This window comes from Ambystoma mexicanum, chromosome 6q (genome assembly GCF_040938575.1).
Source record: "Ambystoma mexicanum isolate Mex_15411 chromosome 6q, UKY_AmexF1_1, whole genome shotgun sequence".
In the NCBI taxonomy this organism is placed as follows: domain Eukaryota; kingdom Metazoa; phylum Chordata; class Amphibia; order Caudata; family Ambystomatidae; genus Ambystoma; species Ambystoma mexicanum.
The window spans coordinates 1311080971-1311106157 of NC_090937.1; the positions used below are offsets into that span (position 1 = coordinate 1311080971).

Consider the following 25187-nt stretch of genomic DNA (forward strand, 5'->3'; position numbering starts at 1 on the left):
GGTCCCAATCCCTGGTCCACAATCAAATGTATTATGTATGAAAACTTTTCCTGACCTCAATGCGCACAAGTTAAACCATGCTCAATGTCCAATCAAACATAATGTCAAGTGGCTGTTGATCAAATAGAATGAAAAAATTCTAGGCAAAGGGCCTCATTAGGAGTTTGTTGGTCCTGTAGTAACGGCGCTGGTAAGCTACCAGCGTCGTTACTACCAGACCGGCAAACTACGAGTTCTGTTCGCGGGTGCCTTTTCGCCCACCAGGTTTGACCTGGCGGGGGTACCGGCACCAGCGAGCAGAGCATGTGCATCCGGCTCCCCACTTCCCATTGAGCCCTATGGGGCTCAATGGGAATGGGGAAGAATATTTTCCGGTGCCCGCGAATGGGCAATTACCGGGTCCGGCAAGGCCGTAATGACCCAGTAATTGGCCATTTGCGAGTGCCAGAAAAGAAATTATACCGGCACGGCTAGCGCCAGTATCATAATGAGGCCCAAAGTTTGTATAAGAAATTCTTTAGCAAATGTAATTGAATCAATCAAGTACGTAAACATCCAACACATGTTTCAACAATTGAAGGTCTTCCTAAGGGCCTCTTGTTCGGTTGTTCAAATAGACTTCTTAGTTTACTAGTATGTACAGATGAATCAGCGCAAGCATCTGATGCAAGTCTTAAGTGCTTGACACAGAAGGGTTAATGCAAAATCCTAAAGGTATTCTCCCTTTCACAGTCATATTAAAAGTGGACCAGACGCGGATTGCCGCTTTTATCCATCAGGATTCCAGGCCTAAACATGCCCGATTTACATACAGAAAATATTACTGTGAATGGGAGAATATCTTTGGGATTTCGCATTAACCCTTCTGTATCAAGCATTTAAGACAGGCATCAGTTTCTTGCGCTGATTTCATTCAATTACCGATTGGAAGGCCTTCCGGCGACTACCCTGGCACCCCTGAAATCTGTCCTGTATGCTCCAGCAAGACTTATTAAAGGACTCTGCAAATTTGACTACATCACCCTGACCGTCATCAACCTGCACTGACTCCCAGTGCAAACCTGTATCATCTTCAAATCCTGTTGCATCATCTACAATGCTGTTATCCTGAAGTCCCCAAGCTAAATCACTGAGAAACTCAGAATCTCCAGAGGACTGTGATCCACCCGAACTAAGAAAATGTGCAGACTTGAATTACAAGGGTGCAGGAAGGAAAGAACCAGAGACAGACCTTCTCTGTCTATGAACCAAGACTCTGGAACCACCTCCCTATCAACATCAGATCTACCCCATCACTCCTTCAGTGCTGGAAGGAGCTCAAGGCCTTCTTCTTCAAGCAATGGCTCTTCCTTAACACCTAGGTCCAAACACCCTTCATAGCCCACCTTACCTGAGACTCAGTGATGTGCTCCACCCTGCCCCCCTTTACCCCCCCTCCTTGGTTGCTTACAGATCCCTTGCTGCCACTGGCCCACTGTCCCCTGGCAGCTCCCTGCTCCTTTTTTCTCTGCTTCCTTCACTGTGTTCTTTCCCCTATGATTGTAAAGCGCTGCATTGTTTCCCGAAGCTAGGCCCGCGCTGAATAAATACCCTAATAATAATAATAATTATACACTATGCTTCAGTGATATGCGGTGGCCCATACAAACATGCCCATTACCTTTCTATGATTGTGCCCTCAGCTAGGCAAACAGGGTACAGGGAGCTGCTCGCTCTGCCACAATCTCCATAGAATGTGTATCCCCATTACCCCACCCAGATCGGGTCATAGTGAAAACAATGGGCCTAATTACGACCCAGGCGGTAGGGTGTTAATGGCCCCGGTAGAGCTGCCGGAGCCGTTAACCCCCTACTGCCTCATTACAAGGTATGCTTGCGGGTCCCGCTAAGGACGCCTGCTAAAACCAGGCGTCCTTAGCTGGTCCCGCGAGCAGACCAGGATGCTAACAACGTTGTTAGCATCCTCCCCATTCCCATTGAGCCCTATGGGGGCAAATGGGAATGGGGATGTACCGGGACTGGGTTCCCTGAATGGGGAAATACCGGGCCCTGCAAGGTCGGAATGGCCCGGTATTTCTCCATTCAGGGAACCTGGACCCGGTACACGGTATGGGGGTAGGCATGCCGCTAAAAGCGGCATGGCTACCTCCATAGTTGTAATGAGGCCCAATATGTGTTAAACAGTAGCATAGGATATTTTGCTTTGACTGGACCAGGCATTCCCTTTAGTTTCCTGTAGGGGGTAATTACGCCAGACAGTAACATGGGTCTCTTGCTCAGCAGTCAAGGGTTTATTATCACTTATTAGTGGGTTGGCAGTTGTGGTTAAACAACACATCTGTAGGAGCTCCCAACCTTTGGGGATCAGATCAATAAGCATTACCTGCTCTGTATTGATTGTATGACATGGGGTACGGGTGGCATATATTTGGTTAATGATGCAAAGTACCCATTAGGGTAGTCTCATTTAACTATCCATCACACGCCCCTTTCGCCTATTAATAGGATCCAAATATCCTTTGATAATTGTCTGCAGCAACAAACCCTTATGTTTGTGTCCGTGTGTCCAGTTTGTCCCGGATTATGCCCCAGAAATGGTTGGTAATATGTCCTGCGCATTATTAGTCAAGGTAAATAGTACTTCGCCACTGTATGTAACAGGAATGGGAAAATATTTTTCATAGGGATCCTCCATTAAGGAGATTCTCCAGTGCAACTCCATTTGTCTTAGTAGTTGGTCTGGAAGAATCGCGATCGCAGACTCACTCTCTTTTTCCTTCCGTCGTTAATGATTATATTTACTTTCAGGCATGCTGTAATATTGTTTTTTGCCAAAGAATTTATAGCATCCTCATTCAGTTAAATGCTTATATAAATGTCTAGTGAGTGGGAATTCTAACTTGGTGCCTGAGGACAGTTATTCATGAGTTTTTTGTAAGCATCATTTTTTTCTGCCTCTTCAGGGGAAGGGATGGTTTCCGACCAACCATATTCCCTTCTTTTTAAGGAGAGTTTACTTCCTGCCAGAAACAGTTACAAATGTGTTTAGATGTATGTGTGGTGTGTGTGTGTATATGTTGAAAGGAGGTGTTATGCCAAACCGTCTAGCCCTCCTTTCAGTGTTCCCTCCTTTGCCAGATCTTCCCATCATTACATCCTGATAGTGTGCCAGCATTCACAGAGTGTAGGTGAAACTTGCATAATAGAGAGCCTCCAGTCTTGACACATTCTTCCTGTTCCATGGTGGCCATTTTCTTTGTTTACTATGGATGCCACGGAAAGGGAAAACTGACTATGTTTCCCAGCCCGAGGCAATTCTTTCTCTTATTTTATATGTCTCGCAACTGAATAAAAAGACCATTAGTACCCCGGTCAAATGGGCCATGGTACTAATGGCAATAAGCCCCTCGCTGGCGGGCCATTACCACGTCCGCTAATACCCCCAGAACTTTCGTTAAGGCCCTCGCTACACCCGGGACTGTAACTATGGGCCCCGGGGGCATTACCGGATGCGGTAATGGACCGCCAGCAAAGGTCTTATTACCTAATTAAAAACACAGAGGCAAGTATTATCCCTACCACTCTTCTAGGAAGGAATTCTAGATAACAACTACGTCAACACAGAGTAAATGGGTTGTAAAGCTCTAAGATGCGAAAAATAGGAGGAACATTTATCCCGATGATGGACAATATATTAGCATTTTACTCTTCTCTATGGAATGTTAAGTTGTTAATTTATCATGTACTGATAAATACCTTTCTTTTTACCTCTTTTTAATTTTTTTTCTCCCTATGAGTCAACCGGTTTCAGCATGTTTTATCTTCACAAGGTAGCATTCACCCATTCATAGCATAGCATCCACCCATCCCTAACATTACAATGCTTACATGCTTCTGTAATATTTTGTTCTTAGTTTAGTTGTAATTTGTGTCAGAGGTGGCCACTCTTTATGTGAAGGTTTTCAAAGAGCACACATTTTCTTTTGCAAATGATATGGAAGGTTTTGGTCCCAAATCACTTTTAACAAGAATTCTAGTGTGGTCAAAGATCTCTTCTCTTATGGATCTGCTTTCTTCAATTCGTGTCATGTATTTTCCAACAGGGTAATTGTGGAGAATAGGGTCTCATTGGGATTTTTCCTCCCCTTTTTGCTGCAGATTAGCCGGCTCTTCTCATGAAATTGTCCAATGACCTTAAAAGTTTCAATGTCTTTCGCTATCAATAAAAATGGTCGCAAACTGTGCTTGTAACATCTGGGGTGCTGGTGTCCATTTACTTTACATCACTATTGTTATGTAATGTTATGTTATGTTGATTCATACTGCGCACCGGTACCAACCGAGAGCAGTCTCCAGGCGCTGACGTGGCTCTGCAAGTGAAGAGGGAGGGGTATGTTAGTGAGGATAGGATGATAGGATAGGTTCAGAACCTGGAGGAACTGGCATCTGTGTGCGTTGCATTGTGTGTGGGAGTTGGTTCGACAAGATTCGAGAGGCCCTGCTTGTTGTTACCGTATGGGTAGGACTCAGTGCCTCCGAGGTGTGTTTGTGTTGGGTTTTTGGGTAATATGTGGTTAGTGTGGGGTTGTAGTAGTGCACACTGGTTAGTTCTATCCATAATGGGTTCCAGAATCGCGTGTGACTGTTAGGTGTTTTTTCTATCGTGTGGGTCGATTTATGGACTTTGTGCAAGAGTATGTTCCTCTAAGGTTAATTCCACAGTCTCAAAGGGTTGGTTGAGTCCAAGGATTAGATTAGTTCTAGGTGTGTCTATGTGAGGTGTGGCTAGCCCCTAGTCGTGTATAGTCGCATAGGTTATGTTGGAGGAGCAGGAAGGCGGGAAATTGGTTAGTACATTGGTTAGTTTGACAGTGCCTCTGAAGTGTGTCTTTGGTTGCCACTTAATGGTACCCTCCCACATTCTTGGTTGCGGTCTGTTGGCCAGCCCCACGTCCTCTCCAAGCAAGGAAGCTGACTTTCCCTATGGCCTTCGGGGCAGGGGTTGGTTGTACCCAGTGTGTTCATAGTTACTGAGCCGGGATTAGTTGTGGGAGTTGTGTTTTGGGTTGTTGTGCGGTTGGCTGCTGAATTGGTGCACAGCTGGTACTGTAATAAGTTTGAGGAAGTGGTGATCTACCAGGTAACCTTATTTATGTGGGTGAGCAATTGTTAGGGTGATGCTTTCTTTTTAATGCGTTATCTGTCTCGGCTTTCCTGAGTGCATGAATTGAGCATGGGGTGTCTTTCCCTGGGTCTGTCTGTTGTCTGGGTGGGCTAGTCTCTACAGATCCCTTTGATTGTGGGCATGACTGGGGGAAGATGGATGATGGGGTAATCTGGTCCTCCTTGGTGTTGCTGCTGTTATCTGTGACTGCGTCCATTGGTGTGTTCTTTTGGTCCGTGTATTATTATGATTTTGTTTGTCTTTCATCTCTTTTAGCGCTTGTCCCTGTCTGCTGAATAACCACATTTTTTGTCGTTTCCTGGAAGTTATGTGGTCTTCTGTGGTTCTGATTTCTGTGGGCATGGTGTTCGAGGTTGGCAATTAGGTGTGAGAATATTGTTCCTCCGAATTTCCTCTTTTCGTATTATTTTGCCTCTATTTGTAGGTTGTCGCTTGATCTTAAATCCCTTCTTGGCTGATAGTGGCAGATCTTGGCCTGTAGGAATTGGTATCCTTGTGTGCATAGGGATTTATGGGCAGTGCAGCTGGCTTTCAATTTGATGAGTTTATTTACTGGTAGCCTATGGAGGCTTCTCAATGCTGGAGTGATGTGGTGAATCTGTCCGGCATTCCTAGGTAGAGGCTGTTTGCATAGTCAATTCTTGTCTATTTCAGGGATATGATTGTGAGGATTCTGTGTGGAAAGGAGCGGTATGGGTGCTGCCGCCTGAATAGTCTTAGGAGATAGAGGCACTTTTTAGTGATTGTGTTGACTTGCGGTTCCAGGGATAGTCTGTTGTCCATGAGCATTCCTAGGTTATTTACCACATTGGAAGTCTCCGGTTGTGTTCCCAGGTCAGTCAGCCAGTCCAGTTGTGGGTTAGTTGGATTGCTTTCTGTTGGTGAGATCATTATTTCCATTTTGGCAGAGTTTAGTTTGAGGTTGTTCATTGTCATCCAGTTGTAGATGTCTATGAGACAGTTGTTGAGGCGGTTGTTTGGTTCTGGGGTTGTGATCATCTTCACAATCAGTTGTGTTGTCTGTGTAGTTGTGGGCATGACAATTACAAACGTATAGATCCCTCAGGGGTCCCTTGCAAGTTATCTTATCATTTTTGTTGGGGTGGTTGATAAGGGTCCCACGACTAAAGAGAAGTTTGAATTGCACGCGCCATATTGGTGGCTGGGCTGACAGCGATGTGGACATAATGTGGCAATTTAATATTAATCTAGTGTAGCTAATGGGAATAAAATATGTGTTATTTTTTGTGTTGTTTGTGTTTTAGTTGATACATTTTCGAATTCCATGTGCAAAGCAAGATAAGTGTCAAAACTGATGATACAATATAAACGCAATACAAGTGTGTCATGCCACATAGCGCTTAACAATCAGGCAGTGGGGAGCTCTACATCTGCACGCGAGGTAAGATATTGGAAATGGGAAAATCAGTGTGAGGGGCTATAGTGGTTCTGAAAATACATATATATGGGTACAAAAACTAGTTTTACAAGGTTGGAGAAAGAAAGCAGCAGTTGCGATGAATATCAGATGGTCAGTTTCAGGCAGATCTTTTTTATGGACTAGGTGCATTGTGAAGGCGAGATGCAACCTCTGTCAGTATATAGGAGTCTGTTATTGAATATTCCGGCCACCTTTTAGGGCCGGACAATTAAACCTGATGCGGGCTGCTTGCGGGAAAAGGAGCACAGATAGATCATGGATTTTCAATAGAGTTGTCAAGATGTGGGTTGGGACCATGTGGGCTGGAATGGTAAGTCGCATAGTTTAGAATGAAATGTGAACACCAACGTGTTTGGGTGATAGAAGCAGCAACAATAGATCAAAAGGAAATGTGTTCACTCTCCTCTTCTTTTACATCAATGGAATTTCCATAGAATAGCCATGTGCGTCAAAAGTAGGCGTAAAGGTTTTTAACCAGATGGAACCTGTGATAATTGAAATTGTTTGTAAGTTGTGTAAACTGTGTAACTAGGAGATGGGACTATGACCAAATATGGAAAATCTCCAATGAGGGGTGAAGTGTAAATATGAAACATGCAATTATAAGTTAAGGAGGATGTTGTTTAGATAAATGTATCCAATAAGAAGTGTGGGAACTAAAGGGAATATGGTTACATTGTATAGGTTTAACCAATCATGTGTGGGGGGTTAACTCTGTAACAAAATCTTTGGGAGTACTTTAACTGTTGCAAGTTGTATAAAATGCATGTTCTTTGAGACAGTTGTTGAGGCTGTTGTTTGGTTCTAGAGTCGCGATCATCTTCACAATCAGTTGTGTCATTGGCCTAGTTCTAGGCATGACAATTACAAACGTATAGATCCCTCAGGGATCCCTTGCAAGTTATCTCATAATGTTCATGGGCTGAGGATTTATTGCCTCTCCATCTAGGGAGGGGGTTTCATCCACCTGGGATTTGCTTTAATTTCCCACCTTCATCTCTTTCACACAGTCCATACAACACGTAAAATAACTATCTCAGATCACTGGTAATGTCTTCTAATGTATTTACCATATAAGCAAGACCTTTCAGTTTCTGAGAGTCATTAAAAGGTAGATAACCTAGGATTAAGAAGTCAGTCCTTTTGAAGGTGTAAATAATGAATTCCAGCTTACCCTTCAGTGGTCTGATATATCGATAAGGATCCATTTCGATTTTATCTCTGCTCAAGAAATTCCTGTTTTCCGAATGATTGTGGCATGGCACAGATAATTGGCTGTTTTTGTCAGATAGCTCTTTTTATTCTGCAAAACATTAATGTTCTACTTTCAGGGTGATTTATGAATTATTTCTGTAATTGACTGTAGGTGCGGATATGTATGGGTATATCTATAGATGTTTGAGCGTGCATATATATATATACATGTATCTGCATACTACATATGCATTTAATATGAGAATTGCTTTATATAACAGCCACTTAATGAACTGTTAGCTTTTAACGTTTCTCCAGTTTCCCCTCTGGTTCTACAACAGCTTTTATAATACCATACAATGTATCTTTTCCTTGCTGAATGGCACACGGCTTCCATAACATGGAAACGCATATCTCAGTGAGAGGCACTGATTACGCAGCCTCTTATGTACTGGGGTCTGCATTTCATGTTCTCTAAAATATCTGTTTCACTTTAATTAAAATATTTTCTTAAGTTGATTTTGTCTTTGCTGTTGGATGAGTGGATAAAGAACATTAATGCATAATACTTGGCTCAGTATCTTTAATAGAATCTAATCTTCCAGGTACGATAGTGAGGAAGACTAGTCCTTATATCTCATCACGCAAAAGTCCTCAGTGTCAGTAACCAAAGCAAGCTTGCTGTCTGAGGAATATTTTCTTAATGGACCAAATTCTCCATCTCAGTACCTTTGCTTTGTGATTTTGAGCTGCCTATTCCTTTCCTTAGACTGTCTTGATAAATACTGTACGTTGTTCACTCTAAATTAGAGCTGGAAGTCGGTGCGAACTAAAGAGTAAGATGATCATCTACCTCTTAGTAAAATGGCCATTGTTCCCATCCTTTTGAAGCACCGAGAACCGTTCCTGGATGGCAAGCAAAGGGCATGTTTGGGGTGTACTTGTTTAAACCATTGTCACAATAAAACATTTTTTTTTAAAAAGGCTTGTTTATTTTTTGCTGCCCCCTTGCCTGGGCTCTAATGTCACATCCCAATGAGCTATTTTGCAGCTGCTGGCTTAGCCTTGCTCCTGCAGTAATCAGCGGTTGTCTTCTGCATTTAAGCACAAGTAACGTGAAATTGCTGCACACGCAGCTGTGTATGTAGGTAATGTGAGGGTGGGTGAAGTGGCTTTACCCTTTGGCATGTTCCTTCAAAGGTACATACGGTAGGGGATTAGAAAGGGGAGGGTGTATGAAGCTTCATTCTCTTGGGGACAATGACTGAAAGTAATGGTGGTTGTTCAAGATGCAATTCCTTTCACTGCTTCTTTTGGTCTTGGCACTACAGTGGTAGAAAACAGTGGTGGGGGTGAAGTGGAGGAAAAGCAGGACCCAGGTATAGAGTTTGTATTGCAGGGGGGAGAGAGGGCGAGTGAGGGCGGGTATATGATCGGTGTAGCGGGGCATTGTGGGACTGGGCAGCAGGGATCATCGTTCCAGTACCTTTCTTTCGTACACATTGACTCCTTCTCTAAACGATTCACGCTTTACCTTAAAAGGTGTCCCTGCAATATCGGGACTGCGGACTTAAAATCATCTAATCGAGAGATCAGCGGGATCCCCATCAGCAGAACAAGGGCCCACATTCCTTCCAGCCATTGACATGTGACACAACCTTAGAACCCATAATATCCCAATTCCCAGGCTCAGGGCCTTCATGCAAATCTACAACCCCCTGAGACACACTAACAGAAGAACTATGAGAGGGTGATGGATTTAGCAAAGCATTAAAGGCGGGGCGCACTCTCTAAGGTGCGGAAATCTACAGCCATATTGCCATGGGGTGGAATAAACTCCATCATGGCAAATTGCACTGTATGATAACCGTCTTCAAAATGTAGAATATATTGGGGTGAGCCGCACTCCATGTAAAACTCAATACACTGGACATGACTATCTTTTGTAAATGGCACTGTTTCCAAAATGCTTAATAGATTACCAGGATGGTCATTTTGCCTGCACAATACACAGTGCTGATAAAGTCTCTCCGTCCAGATCTACAATCCAGGCATCCTTGGCTGCAGTAGCAATACATGTATATGTCCAGCTATGAACACTCTAATTGAAGCATGTATAGCACTGTTTAAGGGCGACAGGGGCTTAATAAGCAAACAAAACCAATTATCGATTGTGACAAAACCAATTACCAATTGTTCGATAACAAAACACTTTTATTCATTATTTATGTGCATCTGACAGGGTTTGACCATCTCACTGAAGGGAAATTAAGGTCCATCTTAACACATTTAGTAAAAGCTTTTCAAAAACAGGAAATAAAGTGTACCCGCTATCACATATCACAGCCAATGGAATTAATGAAGATAATGAATTCCTTTTTGTACACGGAACTAGAGATGGGCCGGCAAGCGGTAACGGCAGAGGTGTTGCTAGGTCTGGAAAAGATCCGGAGCTACGCTAATGTCGGGACTGTTGGGAATCGAGGCTGGTTAGCATTTTGGTTGTAACCCTTGAGCTTCTATCTGGGGCTATACCCAAAGGAGCCGGGGCTATAGCCTCACTAGCAACGCCTCTGCGGTCAACAACCAGGTCCATCTTCCCCAAGAGACACAGAACGAGACACAGTACCACAAGACCAACAAACAGGAGGATGGACAGGAGATCACCATCTCCATCCCTGCACAAATCAAGGAGGGAACTGGAAAATTTGATGCAAACTGCTATTATTCTGCCATTTGCTGATGAAGGGAAATGAAGGGGAAAGAAACTGATCAGGAAGAGGAAGAAAATACTTCAAAGGTAAGGTATATCTCAAAAGAAGGACAAAAAACACACACTGGGGGTGGGTAGCTAGCCTCTAACCAGCCCTTTCACGTTCACACACCGTGGATACGGGTTAGATATTTAGTTATTGTTATTTTAGTTTTGTAAATAAATACACTCTATCTTGCCCTTACTAAGCCCTCCTTGATTTGCCAAACCCTAGGTTGCGGTGATGTGACGCTTATCTAGGGTTAGGGGACAGAATAAGAGGCTTTCCCTAACTAGTAGGAACAATGAAAAGAACTGCCAAAATGGCTAGTTTTAAAAGCACCTTAGAGGCATTGGTTTGCCAAGCCCAGACAGGTGTTAAAAGTCATACAAGTTTCTGATAATTGCTTTTAATAACCCTGTTTCGCGACTACCAACATGTTAAAAAATGAAACTAAAAGCAAAGCTCCATGGTTAAGGAGCTATGTACACCATCTGTTGTGCACTGAGGTTCCTCTGGTGTGGAGTCATTGGTACTTATGAGGCCACAGGAACCCTATTCTCAGGCTGACCAGTTTCAGTGGTTTTTGTAGGTGTGACCCCTTTCTTCAGGGCTGTGGTACCCCTCTGGGCACCACAATCAGATTGATGCCATAGTTTGCTCCTGCACCTGTAAAGGGGTAAAGCGGGGCAGGGAGTGGAGGGAGGAGATTACAATATTGTGGTGCCCAGCGGGGAACTGCAGCCCTGAAGAAAGTGGTCACAACTACAAAAACCACTGAAGCCGGTCGGCCTAAGAATAGGGTTCCTGTGGCCTCCTAAGTACCAAGGACCCCGCACCAGAGGAATCTCAGTGCACAGCAGATGGTGTTCATAGCTCCTTGGAGCCTTGCTTTTAGTTTCATTTTTTAACAATTTGGTAGTCGCTAAACACGGTTATTTAAAGCAGTGGTTGAAATGGGCGGGAGAGGTTGGGAGCGGTGCTCCTCTACTTTTTTGAATTAAGTTTTACTGTTCCTATACTTTTATTTTAAAAAGAAACAGTTCCGGAATGGTTTCGTTTTAAAATAAAAGTGTAGGAAGAAGTTGAAACGTGCACTTCAGTGCATTGGACTGCACGCCCCCTTAAAAAGCAGAGGTATTTCTTTAGGGGTTTGTATGGTGCGTGGAAGGGGTATGGTGATGGGGTTTGTGGGGAGCAGGGATAGGCCAGCAGGGAACATAGCTCCACTACTTCTTTTCGTACAGTTCGACCACTGATCGTTATTATTTCCAAAAGCTTCTTTATCCAAAGGCCCATCGACGGGCCCCTCTGGCTTACCCCCATTGTAATGATGGCCATTTACACTGCACGTACCAACCTGGTTATAAGAGCTTTGTGTTGACCTAGCATGGTGTCATTGGATTCTGGTCAAATTCCCAACACGACAAAAGTTGGTGACACATTGCAACTCACCCCTGTTACTTCTTTTATAATGACTCCTATTCAGTCGATAGAATCAAGGGTTTTGGACATACCCCTGTGATGTGAGTCAGGGTCCCCTTTTGCCAGACTTTTGATTTTGATTTTATTTTTTAATTTTTTTTATTTTGAATATTTCTATTGCGCACCAGACATAGTGAACTATATACGGGTGCAGGAGTCAATTATTATGTAGAATTTCAGAGTATAAATTCAATATGTATTCTGTAAAGGAGGTAAACTACTGGAATAAAAAAAGTTTTCAGACTCTTTCTGAATGGTATTAGGGATTTGCATGACCTGTTCTCTAATGGTAGTTGGTTCCATATTTTTGGGCCAAACACTCCAAATCTTCTGTCTCCCTTGGAGACCAAATTGGACCTTGACACACAGATGAGGAGCTGGTCTCCTGAACGAAGGTCTGTGCAGGGGCAGTATCGGGTGATCTTGTCCACCAGATAATCAGGGGCGAGTCCATTCAACCGCTTAAACATCAGGCATGCCACTTTGAATTTTATTCTATCCTCCACCTTGAGCCAATGTTAAGATCTTCTTAGGGCAGATACATGGTCCCTTTTCCCAAGGTGTCCAATTAGCCTGATTGCGGCATTTTGAGCTCTCTGCAATCTGGCAATCTGTTTGGCTGGAACTCCTGCCAACAAACTATTACAGTGTTCCAAGTGGTGATTGGTCATGGCTCCCACCACTAATACATGGTCCTCCGCCGGGATAAAAGGAAGCACATTCCTCAGCAGCTGAAGAGCATGAAAGACTGCTTTGACTTTCGTCACCACCTGGGCTTCACTCCCAAGATTTGCATGCCATATACAGCCCACGTTCCTGATTTAGTCACATTTTAGATTTTAGCCTGCATTGTCCCCAGTATCGGTCCCCTACTGCCCGATCTAGTAGATGCATTATTTCTGGTGTGTAGTACCATCTATGTAATATCTTCACATGCACTTCTGTATGTTGTGTATATTTTGGTCCCTACCATATTCCCCTATGTATTTCATCCCACCTTTTGCTTGTAATGCTGCACTCTAATACTTCTCTCAATTTTTTCAGGTAGGCCCACTCCTTCCTATGTTATTGTCTACCAGACAGGTAGCCGCAGCAATCTTGGCATTATCCTGGATAACTCGGTTGAACCGCTCATACAAACTGTTTACTTTGGGATGATAGAATGATGTGTGGAAATCCATGATGTCCCGTTAAGCCGAAAAAATCACACATTTTCTCTGAGGCAAACTGAACCTCATTATCTTTTATGATGGTTGTGGTTAAACCATATGACGCTGCACCTCCCATGTGATGGGAGTACTGGGAAGCATAAGGCTGATGCTGGCATATGATGCCATGTGATTCCATCCGCTGGCATTTGATTTGTATAGCTCATCTTATGATCCTGTTCTTAATTGCTCCAGGGTTCTTCTCCTTCCTTAGTGGGCAAATGTTTCCCTTTCATCTCTCTTTTGAGTAACACTATACATTGTTGTGATTGGCATCTTTTTCCACCCATATCGCATGTTTGGAATACAGGCGGATAGCTTGTACCAGCACCGATACATGGTCCACTCAACTAAGTAAGCTCCTTACCTGCTCACACTCCAGCACTCTACCTCACTCATGATCTTGCTGTATTAGCCCATTGTTATTATTTTAAGGGCTGCAGTGGTTGACCTGCGGAATAGTACAATCCATTTGTATTTCGAAAATGGGCAGCAAATATGCACATATTCTCCAGAAAAATATATTATATGTAAAAATGTTCCCATGAATACTGTGGATATCGTCAAAACGTCACTGGGATTTGCCCTTCAAGGAGTCGGTTGGTCCAGTTCTAGAAATTCATGGAAAATAGTGCTGTGCTTTTTTTGTGATCAGGAACCTCAAATTTACATTAATTCATGGACAAGCTATTAATCACAGTATTAATAGGAGATTTTTATTAGGAAAATTTACAATATCATTGAGAAATAAGTGAATACATCTACTGACTTTAAGAGCAACAACAATATTTAACATTTTTAATAATGACATATATGTGTAAGGGTGTAATTTAAAAATATTACAACAGGTAGATAGAGTATTTAACATTGTAGGCATGGATGGATGTTTATTATTGCAATTATGACCTGTTTTCTATGGTCAGTAGCATACTCCTTCTTACCACTTTCACAGTTTTTCTCATTTCCTAATAAATTTAGAAATGAGATGTAACGGATTTAACACACAGAAACTGGGAACACTCCTTTGCTATCCGGTTTTGGACTTGCAGGCGCTTTCATTCGGGGTCCTCACGCATTGTAAAATATGCACCGGCCTGTGATGAAAACAAGAAATTAGAGGAATGTTAGCAGCTGTAACGTAGCACATGGGTTTACCACATGCTTTAGGCACTTCCTAAAACAATAGGCAGTGGGAATTATTGTGTACGATACAGTGGATCCTGAATGCTTTCTTTGAAGTGTAGCATGCATGAGTTTGGATGCTAATGCAAATAGGCACAGTGTTCATCCCTCATCCACGTCCCGCTATTTGTTAATGAAGGAATACTCAAGCGCATCTAGATATCAATCTCCTTAACACTGTATGATGATAACAAAGACAGTCACGAACTGCTGAAAGTCACCGCAATGTACTTATGTAAAAATCAATTAACACACATATCTACAGATGAAGGACAACATTTTGGCAAGGAAACTCAATTATTAGCAAAACACAAAACCTGTTTGCCAAAATCAGCACCTGAATCACTACCGATCCTCACTCTGTAATGTGAAGCAAAAGTGGGATGGGAATCCCAAGTGGCTGCTTGGCAGACATCCTGAAGAGGAACCTTAGCTGGCCTCAGCCCAGGATGGTGCTATTCTCCTAGTTTGCCTGACCTGTATTGATTAAGGGTGAGGAGCCCCTGGGAATTTGTAAGATTCTGAGATGGCCGTGCACTTCACCTAATTAATGATGCTGGGGTTTGCCTCAGCCCCTGTCCAGCAGCCCCACAGGTTAGAAAAAGAGACTGACACTGCCTAAAGGAGGAAACCGGATCCAAATAAATCAGAACTGTACATCTGCCGACTAAGAGACGTAGCAGCTCTTCCACCCTGCATACAGATTAAGGATAGAATACTTACAAAGCAATTTCCTGGCTCATATGGAACTCTGATAAGATGTCACGTAAAAAAGACAGACTTGTCTTAAGAATATATTTTTCCAAAAAGGCTAAGGTTCTGAGGAAACCAGTCCTTCAGTTATCCCAAACTATGCACTAAAATTATGGTCACCAAAAACGATACTTTGGGGCTGATTCATGGAATTTGTGCGCCACAAAACGGGGATTTGTGCACCATTCAGCCCGCAAATGCCAGTTTTTCAGCGCACAAATTCCATGAATCAGCCCCTTTGTATTTAAATAAATTCAAGGCCACCTTCAACAGCAACTCTAAAGCATGCCATCCTCCTTCCGTCCATAAGAATCTAAAAAGCAAAGTGAAACTGTGCAACAGTTTGGAAACATAATACTGATACTTGGAAATATCCCCCAATGGTCTCAAAAATGTTTATTTGCTGAGCACTGAGCCCTTAGCATGAAAACTGCCAAACCATTTAAATAAACCTTCTTGTAAAACTGACACAATGAGAAAACGTTCAACCTCAAGAGAAGAGGCTATCCTGCCTTTGCATCAAGACCAAAAAGGGACCAAGTGCCTAGAATAAGACTGTAAAGTTTATAGAATTCTGGAGTACTGAATGGCAGACACTCTCCTTTCAACCTCAAGTATGATAAGCCATAGTGCGGCCAACTTGACTCTAGGATAACAGGGGGTTCCGGAGGGCAAGCATAAATCAACAGTATCCATTCTGTGTTTACTGCCATCAACCTGAGCAGGGGAATACTGGTATCCGTGTCCAGATTGCTACAACCTCTACCACCAAAGCACCATCATGACAGGAGGAATGCAAAGCACATCTTTTTCAGCATGGAAATTACATTTGTGCCCAATAATTTGTATACCTTGAATGAAATCCTTGCACTTTCACATTGTGCCATGCATAAACGAAGTCCACTATTGTGTCCCAGATATTTGACATATTCTGGAAAAAAACGCTGTTAAGACATATATTGAGTGCAAGACAAAAGCTGCTGAATTGATCCACATTTCTGTCGTCTAGCCCTAGAATGTGAACAGCTCAGAGATTAACAGATGGTTCTCAGCCTAAGACCCCATTCTTACTGCAACGGCATTCAAGGATTTTGAATAGGCCCCCTACTATTGACATATGCTATAGCCACTCTTTTGCCTGCAAACATTTTTACAGGTTGACACTGAATCTGAAGGGCAAAGAAAAATAATGACGATGGGAGTTAACTCCTTTCAACTGGATGAATGATGCAGACCCTTCCACTGTCCATCAAAAAGAAAGAAAAATAGAGTTTTTCAGTATCATCATCCACTGGCCTCCATTGTTATCGCCTGGGATGAGAGGAGGAGGAGAGTGGAGACAGACCTTCTTTAGATTGTCCTACTTGTCCACAATTGTAATGAAACCCTGATCTTCTGGGACACTGCGATCAATGACTCCAGCAGATGGATCAGTGGAATCCAGTATCTGTCAGATGGTTAATGTACATCATTTAATGACATCTCACTCAATGAAACTTAACTACCCACCATTGAATATGATCAGCACAATCAATATACATAGTTTGAGTTTGCATTTTGCGACAAGACATAACAAGCAGCTTTGCAATGACAGTTTTTTTAATTCAATAAAATGGCATTAAAATAATGTGGCAGGTGACTCCCACCTGAATAACAACGAGACTGCACAACCACATCAATCTAAACCAAATCTTATGTTTTTCTTCACTCTACATACAAGTTGACATTGATGGTTTCACAGAAAATTAAACCAGACAGTCTACTTCAGCTAAGTGTACATACTTTGAACCAACATCCCTATTGAAATGAAAAGGTGAAGTAGTTCTCAGAAAAAAAGTTTAAACAAGAGTCTACTGCAGGCAAGCGTAAATATGATTCGCCAGTATACTGGGTGATTAACATCTAAATTGTTGGACATTATCTATGACAAACTATTGGTTCCTAGATTGGGCATAGACACTACTTGACTGCATCTCCTATGATGTTGGATTTGATGAAAACAATTGTAACAGGAATACAGTTGATTTTGGAATGCTGGGACAGTGAGGCCTAACTCACTCACTATTTTCGAGTTGAGGTTGGCTCATATAACACCCCATTTGATGTCTTAATTTAAGAATAGGTTTCAATTACTTTCTTGCCTATGACTGACATCAATTAGAGGACTCGTTAGCCTAGGTTACCATTGAGATGTCTAATGCTTTCAGAGATTCCAAATTGGAGGAGAATGTCCTATATAACAGAGCTTCAATTTTAGTTATAAATCACAAAGCACATACACTGTGCGTTATATTGCATTTTCCAATGCTATAACGTTTAGTCACGGCTTCCAAAATACATCTGTATGCTCTCAGGGTTTTTATTTATTTCGGGGAATATGTCTAAATAATCCTGGCATATGCGTATTCAAAGGCCCAGAACAGGTAAGGACACTGACTGGCATCAGACAGCTCTGTCACTTAAGCTCACCCTTCAGTTTGTGTACCTGCTCAAAACACCCTCTCATGTAATTTGATCCTTTTTAGGGAAATGCACCATCCATTCAGTCCAGTCTGCAATAATCCCATTTAAAGACATTGGGCCTCATTAGGAGTGTTGTGGTAAGGCAACAATGGCGCCGGTAGTGCTACCGACGCCGTTGTTACCTCGCCGCAAAATTCCAAGTTTGCTCGTGGGTGCCGGTCTGGATGCCTGGTCAGACCAAGTGTGCAGAGCGGCACCCGCAAGCAGACTAGGATGGCAGCAGCGGTACCGTTGTGAACGGTACCGCTGCTACCATCCTCCTCATTCCCATTGACCCCTATGGGGGCTCAAATGGGAATGGGGATGTACCGGGTCCGGGTCCTGCAAATGGGAATTACCGGGCCCTCCAAGGTCAAAATGGCCCGGTAAGTCCCCTTTTGCGGGACCTGGACCCGAGTTTGGAGGTAACCATGCCCTTATTAAGGGCATGGATACCTCCAAACTTGTAATGAGGCCCATTGACAATTCAACTACACCTAGTTGGAATCCAATCTGTTTCTCTCCTCTCGGATGGCCTCTCTTGATGCTTTGTTTTCCCATTAACTAACTTTCTTCCTATGTGTTTGAGTTTAAATGCTCAGCAAACTCCACACAAAAGTGTACATGATTGCAGTTGATTCCTATTGGTAAGTGTATTAAATATGTCATTACACCGATGGGAAAATGGCACATCGCACACCTACTTCTTTCCTATTGGCTCTTTCATATCAGAATTTGTATTTTGTATTTTTTTGATTTATATAGCGCACCAGGCCTCAGGGCATCTGGGCGCATATCTTAGGAAGCAAAGTTACGATTACATACATAGAAAAAATAGATTCCTCTACCAGCTTACAGTAAACATGCGGGTAGAGCTAGAGTATGGCCAGAATATATACACTGTAAAATACAAAAAGCATGTACAGGCAAGAGGAATATACAGAACAGTTCCTCTATCAAGTAAGAAGCAGAGGGAATATAGGAGGTTTACATGAAAATAAAAAGAGGTACACAGGAGGATAAGTTATCAATGTACAATGGCTATGTGCAACAAGGAATGCAATCGTTATGCAAATGTGGGTGACAAAATGTACTCATATGATTTGTGCTGAGAGCCACACTTTTGTTTTGCTCTTTAAGCATTGGAAGGAGGGCTCAGCTCTGATAGCATTAGGAAGGGAATTCCAGTGCTTAGAGGCCAACACAGGGAAGCTAGCACCGCCAGCTTTTTGTAGTTTAAACCTAGGGAGGGATAAAATGTGGGCTTGCCCCGCTCTCATGGAATGAGTGGAAGTGTGAGTCGGTTGGCTAAGTACATAGGGGCCTGGTTGGACTGGCATTTGTGAGTCAGGGCAAATGTTTTCAGGGAGGTCCTATGCTTAACAGTCAGCCAATGTAGATTACGTCTGTGGTTAGAGATGTGGTGGATTCTAGGTATGTTTAGTGCTGCTGTAATGGCATTATTCTGGATGATTTGCAGTTTGTTAAGATTGGATTTACTGGTCCCTAGGTAAAGGGCACTACAATAGTCTATCTTGGACATGACAAGTGTTCCGGCCAGGATAGTGCAATTGGGAGTAGACAGGAATGGTCTACAGGCAGTAATAATTTAGCATGTATAGGCCAGGCTGATATGATAGCATTGGTTTGTCTGCACAATGATAGTGTAGAGTCAAGGTAAATTCCAAGCATTTTAGTATCCTTGGAGACCTTAATGACGTTGCCATCAATGATAAATGACTTGAAGGATGGGTCAAGTTTAATAAGACACTGATGTGAACCCAAAATAAGGAGTTCCGTCTTGTCATCATTGAGGCAAAGCTCATGTTGAGCAATCCATGCCTGGATAACCATGTAAGTGTCATTCAAGGCTTTAGTGTCTGCTGCATAATCGCCCATGAAGGGGATGAGTATCTGGGTGTCATCGGCATAGTTAGTGTACAAGACACCCAGATAGTCAAGAACATAAAACAGTGGTTTGGTGAACACATTATAAAGTGTTGGTGATACACATGAAGCTTGTGGTACAGTGAATGGGAGCAGGCTCAGCAGATGCTGACGGAGAAAAAACCTGCATAGATCTATTGCTTAAGAAGGATCTGATCCAGGTGGTGGCAGAGTTTGAAAAGTGGGCGGCTGATATGAGGTGCTGGCAAAGGATTTGGTGATTAACCAAATCAAAGGTAGCTGAAAGATCAAGTAGTAGTACCAGGGCTAGTTTTCCATTGTCTTTCAGCACCTCGATCTGTGTTTTTAGGTCAATGGGGGGAGTTTCCGTCCCGTGCCTAGGCCGGAAACATGATTGCCTTAAACCAAGAAGATTGTTAACTTCCAGATAGTCCTGTATCTGGAGGTAGGCGGCACGGTCCAATATTTGGAGCATGAATGGGACGGTAGTGATAGGCCTGTAGTTGGCAGGTAAACTGGGTTCAAGGGAGGGGTTTTTAAACGGAGGGTTGACCCAGGCATCCTTTAGGTTGTCCGGGACTATACCTGTTTTTAAGGATGAATTTATAAAGGCAGTAATGAAAGGGGCTAGATCATGGGAGGCCTTCTTGATAATGGGCACTGGGCATAAGTCACCTAGACAAATGGAAGGTTTAATTGTATTAATGATACGTTCAACTTCAGCAATAGTGAGTGGAGAGAAGCTGAATAGTTTAATGTTAGGAGAGGCCTGTGTGATTACAGTCGTAGAGGTAATTAGTTGCTTGTCAGTCTGTAGGCAATTTTGCTTAGTTTTGATTTTAGTTTGGAGGGTGGCAATTTTGTCCAAGAGTGCTTTCTGTATGTTCGAGCACCATTTGCTGTCTTTGGTGCAGGAATCAGGAGGAGTAGCAGGCGATTTGAGTTCCTTTAGAATCTTGAACAATTCTTTGGTGTTAGAATCTGCTTGTGTAATACGTTTGTTGAAGATATCTTTTTAGGCTTGGAAGATGGCCTCTTTATAGTTGATGGATGCTATTATGAGACGGTGTCCAGTCAAAGGATCGAAAATAAAGGATCGAATGAGCTTTTGCTCGAATGCAAAAGGATCGAAAAACAGGATCAGATTTTTTAAATTTATTTATTTATATATTTTTTTAGTTTGGGTTGGTAAAAAAAGTGTTTTTAATAAAGAAAACGGGGGGTTGGGGGAAACCCCCCATAAAAAAAAAATGCGATCCTTTTTTTCGGTCCTTTGACTGCCGAACAAAAGACATTCGATCCTTTTGTTTTCAAAACTATGACCTACAACCTGATGAGACTGTCCTTGTGGGCATCAGAAGGATGACCTTTCCAACGGGCTTCATCATTGCATTTTTCTTTTCGTAGCACTCTTAAGTGTGGTGTAAACCATGAGTTAAGAAGTGCATGTGGTTTAGATTTCCTAAGTTTGATAGGGGCGATTGAGTTCAGTGCTGTGAGCATAACTTGGTTATAAGTGACCGCTAGAATCGATGGGTCAGAGCAGGAAGCAGACGCTTTGCTGAGGGTGGGAAGGATAAGTGGGATAAGTTTGCCTCTTGTTATATCCATTTTATTTCTAGTAGGCAGGGCCGGGGCAATAGTCTGTTTAGGGCATTGGACAGCTTCTATGTTAAAGGTGATAATATGATGGTCTGATAAGGCACAAGGAGAATTAGTCTGAAGGCTAATATTACATTTGGAATCGGCTAACCAGTCGAGTGTCCGCCCTTTAGTGTGTGTAGGTTCTGGAATGTGCTGAGAGAACCACAAATCAGTTAGAGTCTTTGCAAGATCAGCTGCAGTGGGGTCGTTCGGATCTTGGAAGCCCAAGTTGTGGTCCCCCAGAAGAATAGTTTGAGATTTAATTTTTGAATTATCTAATAATAAGGAAGTGATGTCGTCCCTAAAGGATGTGGCGGGCCGGGTGGTCTTTAGATGAGATGTAAGGTGGCAGTTTGGTTGGGAGAGATGGGAAGCTTGACTGAGAGTGACTCGGATGTGGGAATTTTTTGGCTAGGCATCGCTCTGAGACCAAGTGAGTTTTTATGAATAAAGGCAACTCCACCCCCTTAGTTTGCAGGGTATTGCAGTCACATCTAGTGATGGTGTAGTCTGTAGGTATGGTGAGGGATAGAAGAAGTCCAGAGGCTGCATGGAGCCAAGTTTCTGATATGGCGATGAAATCAAGGGCTTGAGTCTTAATAAGGTCTGCAATATCCAAAGCATGGGCCGGGAGGGACCTAGCATTGATTAGAGCGCCCTTAATTGGTGTATCTTTGGGATTGTGGGGTTGGATGTTAGGATAAGGCTTAGTGTAGGATGTAGAAGGCTCAGGGTGGCTATGACTTGGAGGAAATGATTTATTCAGGGTGGAAGGCTTCTGCGTGCGGCTGGTAGCACGTGGAGTTCTGGATCCCAGTCTGTTGTTTCGTAGGTGCAAAGCACAAGGTTGATTAGGTGAAGTGTTCTAGCCATAATGCAGGTGAATTTAGATAAGGAATAGTAGATGTGGGTGTATCGCTAGGTAGTGTGTCTTTTAACTGTGGCCATCCCATGTTATGGAAGGAGGTGGCTGTTGTAATAGCTGATTCAGAATGACACTATTAGCTAACTTTGTCATCATGCCAGTGGATGAGTTAGGTGTGAAGGCCCTAGGGAGCTGTGGGTAGGCAGTGAGCATAGGTGCCCAAGCTAGAATGGTTAGAAGACTGAGTAACATCTGCGAAGGTAACGCTAGGTGGCCCCGTTGCATATTGAGCAGCCTTGGGGCACAGTAGATAAGTTGTATTGTGCTATTGAAGTACCATACTTTGTCGTGGTTACCACACTAATAGTATGGACAACTGTTAAGTCTAAACCACGGCAACAGGTGTAAAGGTATCAAAGGGCGATGATACAGTTGCTGAAGCAGTTTGTGACCCAGAGAGGGCGATTGAACCTGTTCAGCAAACATTGGGACCATGCTTGGCATAGAGTAGAATTGTAAGGCAAGGAAGTGATAGGAATTCTAGGTTGTTCCACATCAATAGGACAGAGAGTAGGACAGAGAGTAGATCGGGGCCTAAATCACTAATCAAATCATGGCATGAATATGCATGCTTAACTAACAAGCGTGCATTTATTAGCAGAGTTCTCAGGGTACCAGTGCTTTCCTCTGTTCTAGGCACTCTGCGATCCATATGCAATGGTAGAGCTGTGCCATATGGCGCAAAGTTATGAAGATCCTCACAGGACCAGCTGATTTGCATTGTGCAATGGGGGGTGCCCGGTAAAGCCCAGGGCCCAGACTACAGCCGGACGAGCACAGACAGGCTGGACTTTGGCGCGACTTCGACACGCACTGCTCTAGTCCACTGCACTCATCCACTGCACTTCCATGGGTCTGCCACAGTTATCATCTTTGGGCTATTTTACAGGCAGCCTTCCAGGAATTGCTTCCGCTATCTGTAAATGTGTTATTGTAAGTAATTTCTGGTTGAAACTAACATCACTGTTCTTGAAATAAAAACAAATACAAATATATACACGCTGACCTCCATGTGCCGATGAGACCTTAACTGCATCCGTACTGTAGTCCTGGCTAGGCAAGTCAACTATTTCAAGTGTATACACAGGCATTTATCCATTGCTTCTGGAAGAGGGAGCAACCATTGATCGGTTCTGAAGCAAAGGAAGGCCCCATGGATGGTCCTGGGTATAAACTACTCAAGAGATTGGATTTTAAACTTGAATGATAGTAGACATCTACTGAGTTTCTTCAAGTCCATCACTGGCCACCATTCATCTGAGGATTGTTACCCCAAAAACAGGATGGTGTAGAAACTGCTTCACTTTTACAGCACCGTTCCTGGTCCTGCTGTTTCTGTTGTGTCAGTTCCTGAATCCCATATAAAGAGAATTCATTTTAGATACACTCCTGGGAACTGGAGGTTGAAGTACACCTATGTCTGGAGGCTTTTCTGTAAATACTAGCCGCTATCCATGTCATACTATGTTTACCACCCAATAGTCAGATTGTGGCTTTCCAGTTGGGAAAGAGTACCTGGAGACTGCCCTTGGGTGGTAGCAGTGCAGGGTATAAATCAACATAACATAACATTAAAGGAAACAGACAACCTCCGACTGGCTCTTCTTCTTTCAGCACCCAGGCATAGCCTCTGAGCCGGTTTAGAGGGTGAGTCATGGGCATTTTGAAGTAGGAGGCTGAGTGGGGTTCTTCCCTGTATCTGTTTCCCCGCAGAATGTAATGGGTTTTGAAAGGACCAGCCTGGGATGTGTAGATGATCAAAAGAATCAAAACAAATCACTTATAGCCAGGAACAATACAGTTTATAAATGGTAAGGATGGCAGAGGCGAATTGGAGGTTGATGGAGGGCTGCAGGGGGTTCCCCCTATTTTCAGTAGTGAAAGGTAAGTGCAATGGAAGGGCGTTGTGTTGAGCTGAAGAGAGCATGGTGGGCACTAAGCCAATAAGAAACCAAAACACATTTTTTTTAAAGATAGACTTATTTTAGCAAGATTTCCTTTATTTATTTATTTACATTTATATAGCGCGCAAGCAGCCCAGGGGCATTGAGGCGCTGTTACTTGCATTAAACTTAGTTACATGTTACAGGCATGGTAGAAGTTGTTGACACATTGTGAATGTTACATATTTCGCTTTGGTCGTATAATACATGATACATGGAGGTATTCGTGCTGGTGTGTCTGGCCTTAAGTGAAGAGGGTGGTCTTCAACGTTTTGCGGAAGGTGGTGAGGGAGGCCTCGCCACGGATAGTGGGTGGTAGGGCATTCCAGTGAGAGGGCGCGAGATAAGGGAAGCTGGATCCGCCCGCTTTTGCTTTTTTTACTCGTGGCACCGAGAGCATGTTGGTATACGGCGATCTGGTTGGCCTGGTGGAGGAGACGAGGTGTATCCTTTGAGAGAGGTATGCAGGAGCAGTGAGGTGGATGCACTTGTGGGTCAGTGTAAGGGCTTTGAATAAGATCCTTTCTTTTATTGGGAGCCAGTGGGCTAGTTTTCTGGCCTCCGAGATTTAAAAAAAAAGACAAATAAAATAATACATTTCTTTTTTAATCCTTCATTTTCAATTTGTTTTTTTACTATTTAAATTAATTATAATGTAAAGCTATTTAATTTCATCTCTTTATTTTCATGGCTTTATTTTAGGTCCAGGTTGAAATTGCTGTACACTGCAACTCTCAATTAGTTAACATTCTACAAAGATGGGCCACTGTTTTAACACATTCCTGAAACACTATTTAAAATGTATTAGAAATGGTAGTTTTGTTACCCACTGTGTCGTATGAACTAAACATGATCTTAAAACCATTGTGCTCTGGCAAACTGTGTACAAATAGGTGTTGCAACTATATTTGGCCTGGTGACATGAAAAAATGGGGTTGTTTTAAAAATACTTTACACTCTTAACAGTGCGATTTAGAACTGTATTTGGACAGGGGCAACAATTGCTTTAATCCAATACCGATTGTTTCAGTCGATTCTTTTTGAAGCAGGGTTATTTTTGCCTG

General features: G+C 42.9%; 1 protein-coding gene across 2 annotated transcripts in view; it reads right to left on the reverse strand.

Moving 5' to 3' along the window:
* Nucleotides 1-13960: 13960 nt before the first annotated feature.
* LOC138516641 (ADP-ribosyl cyclase/cyclic ADP-ribose hydrolase 1-like) overlaps nt 13961-25187 on the reverse strand; it is a 279111-nt gene continuing 267884 nt past the window's right edge. For both annotated transcript variants that reach the window (XM_069631933.1, XM_069631932.1), the window contains exon 8: nt 13961-14360. In XM_069631933.1, the coding sequence (XP_069488034.1) occupies nt 14294-14360 (67 nt within the window). In that variant the 3' untranslated portion in view covers nt 13961-14293. The remainder of the gene's footprint in view (nt 14361-25187) is intronic.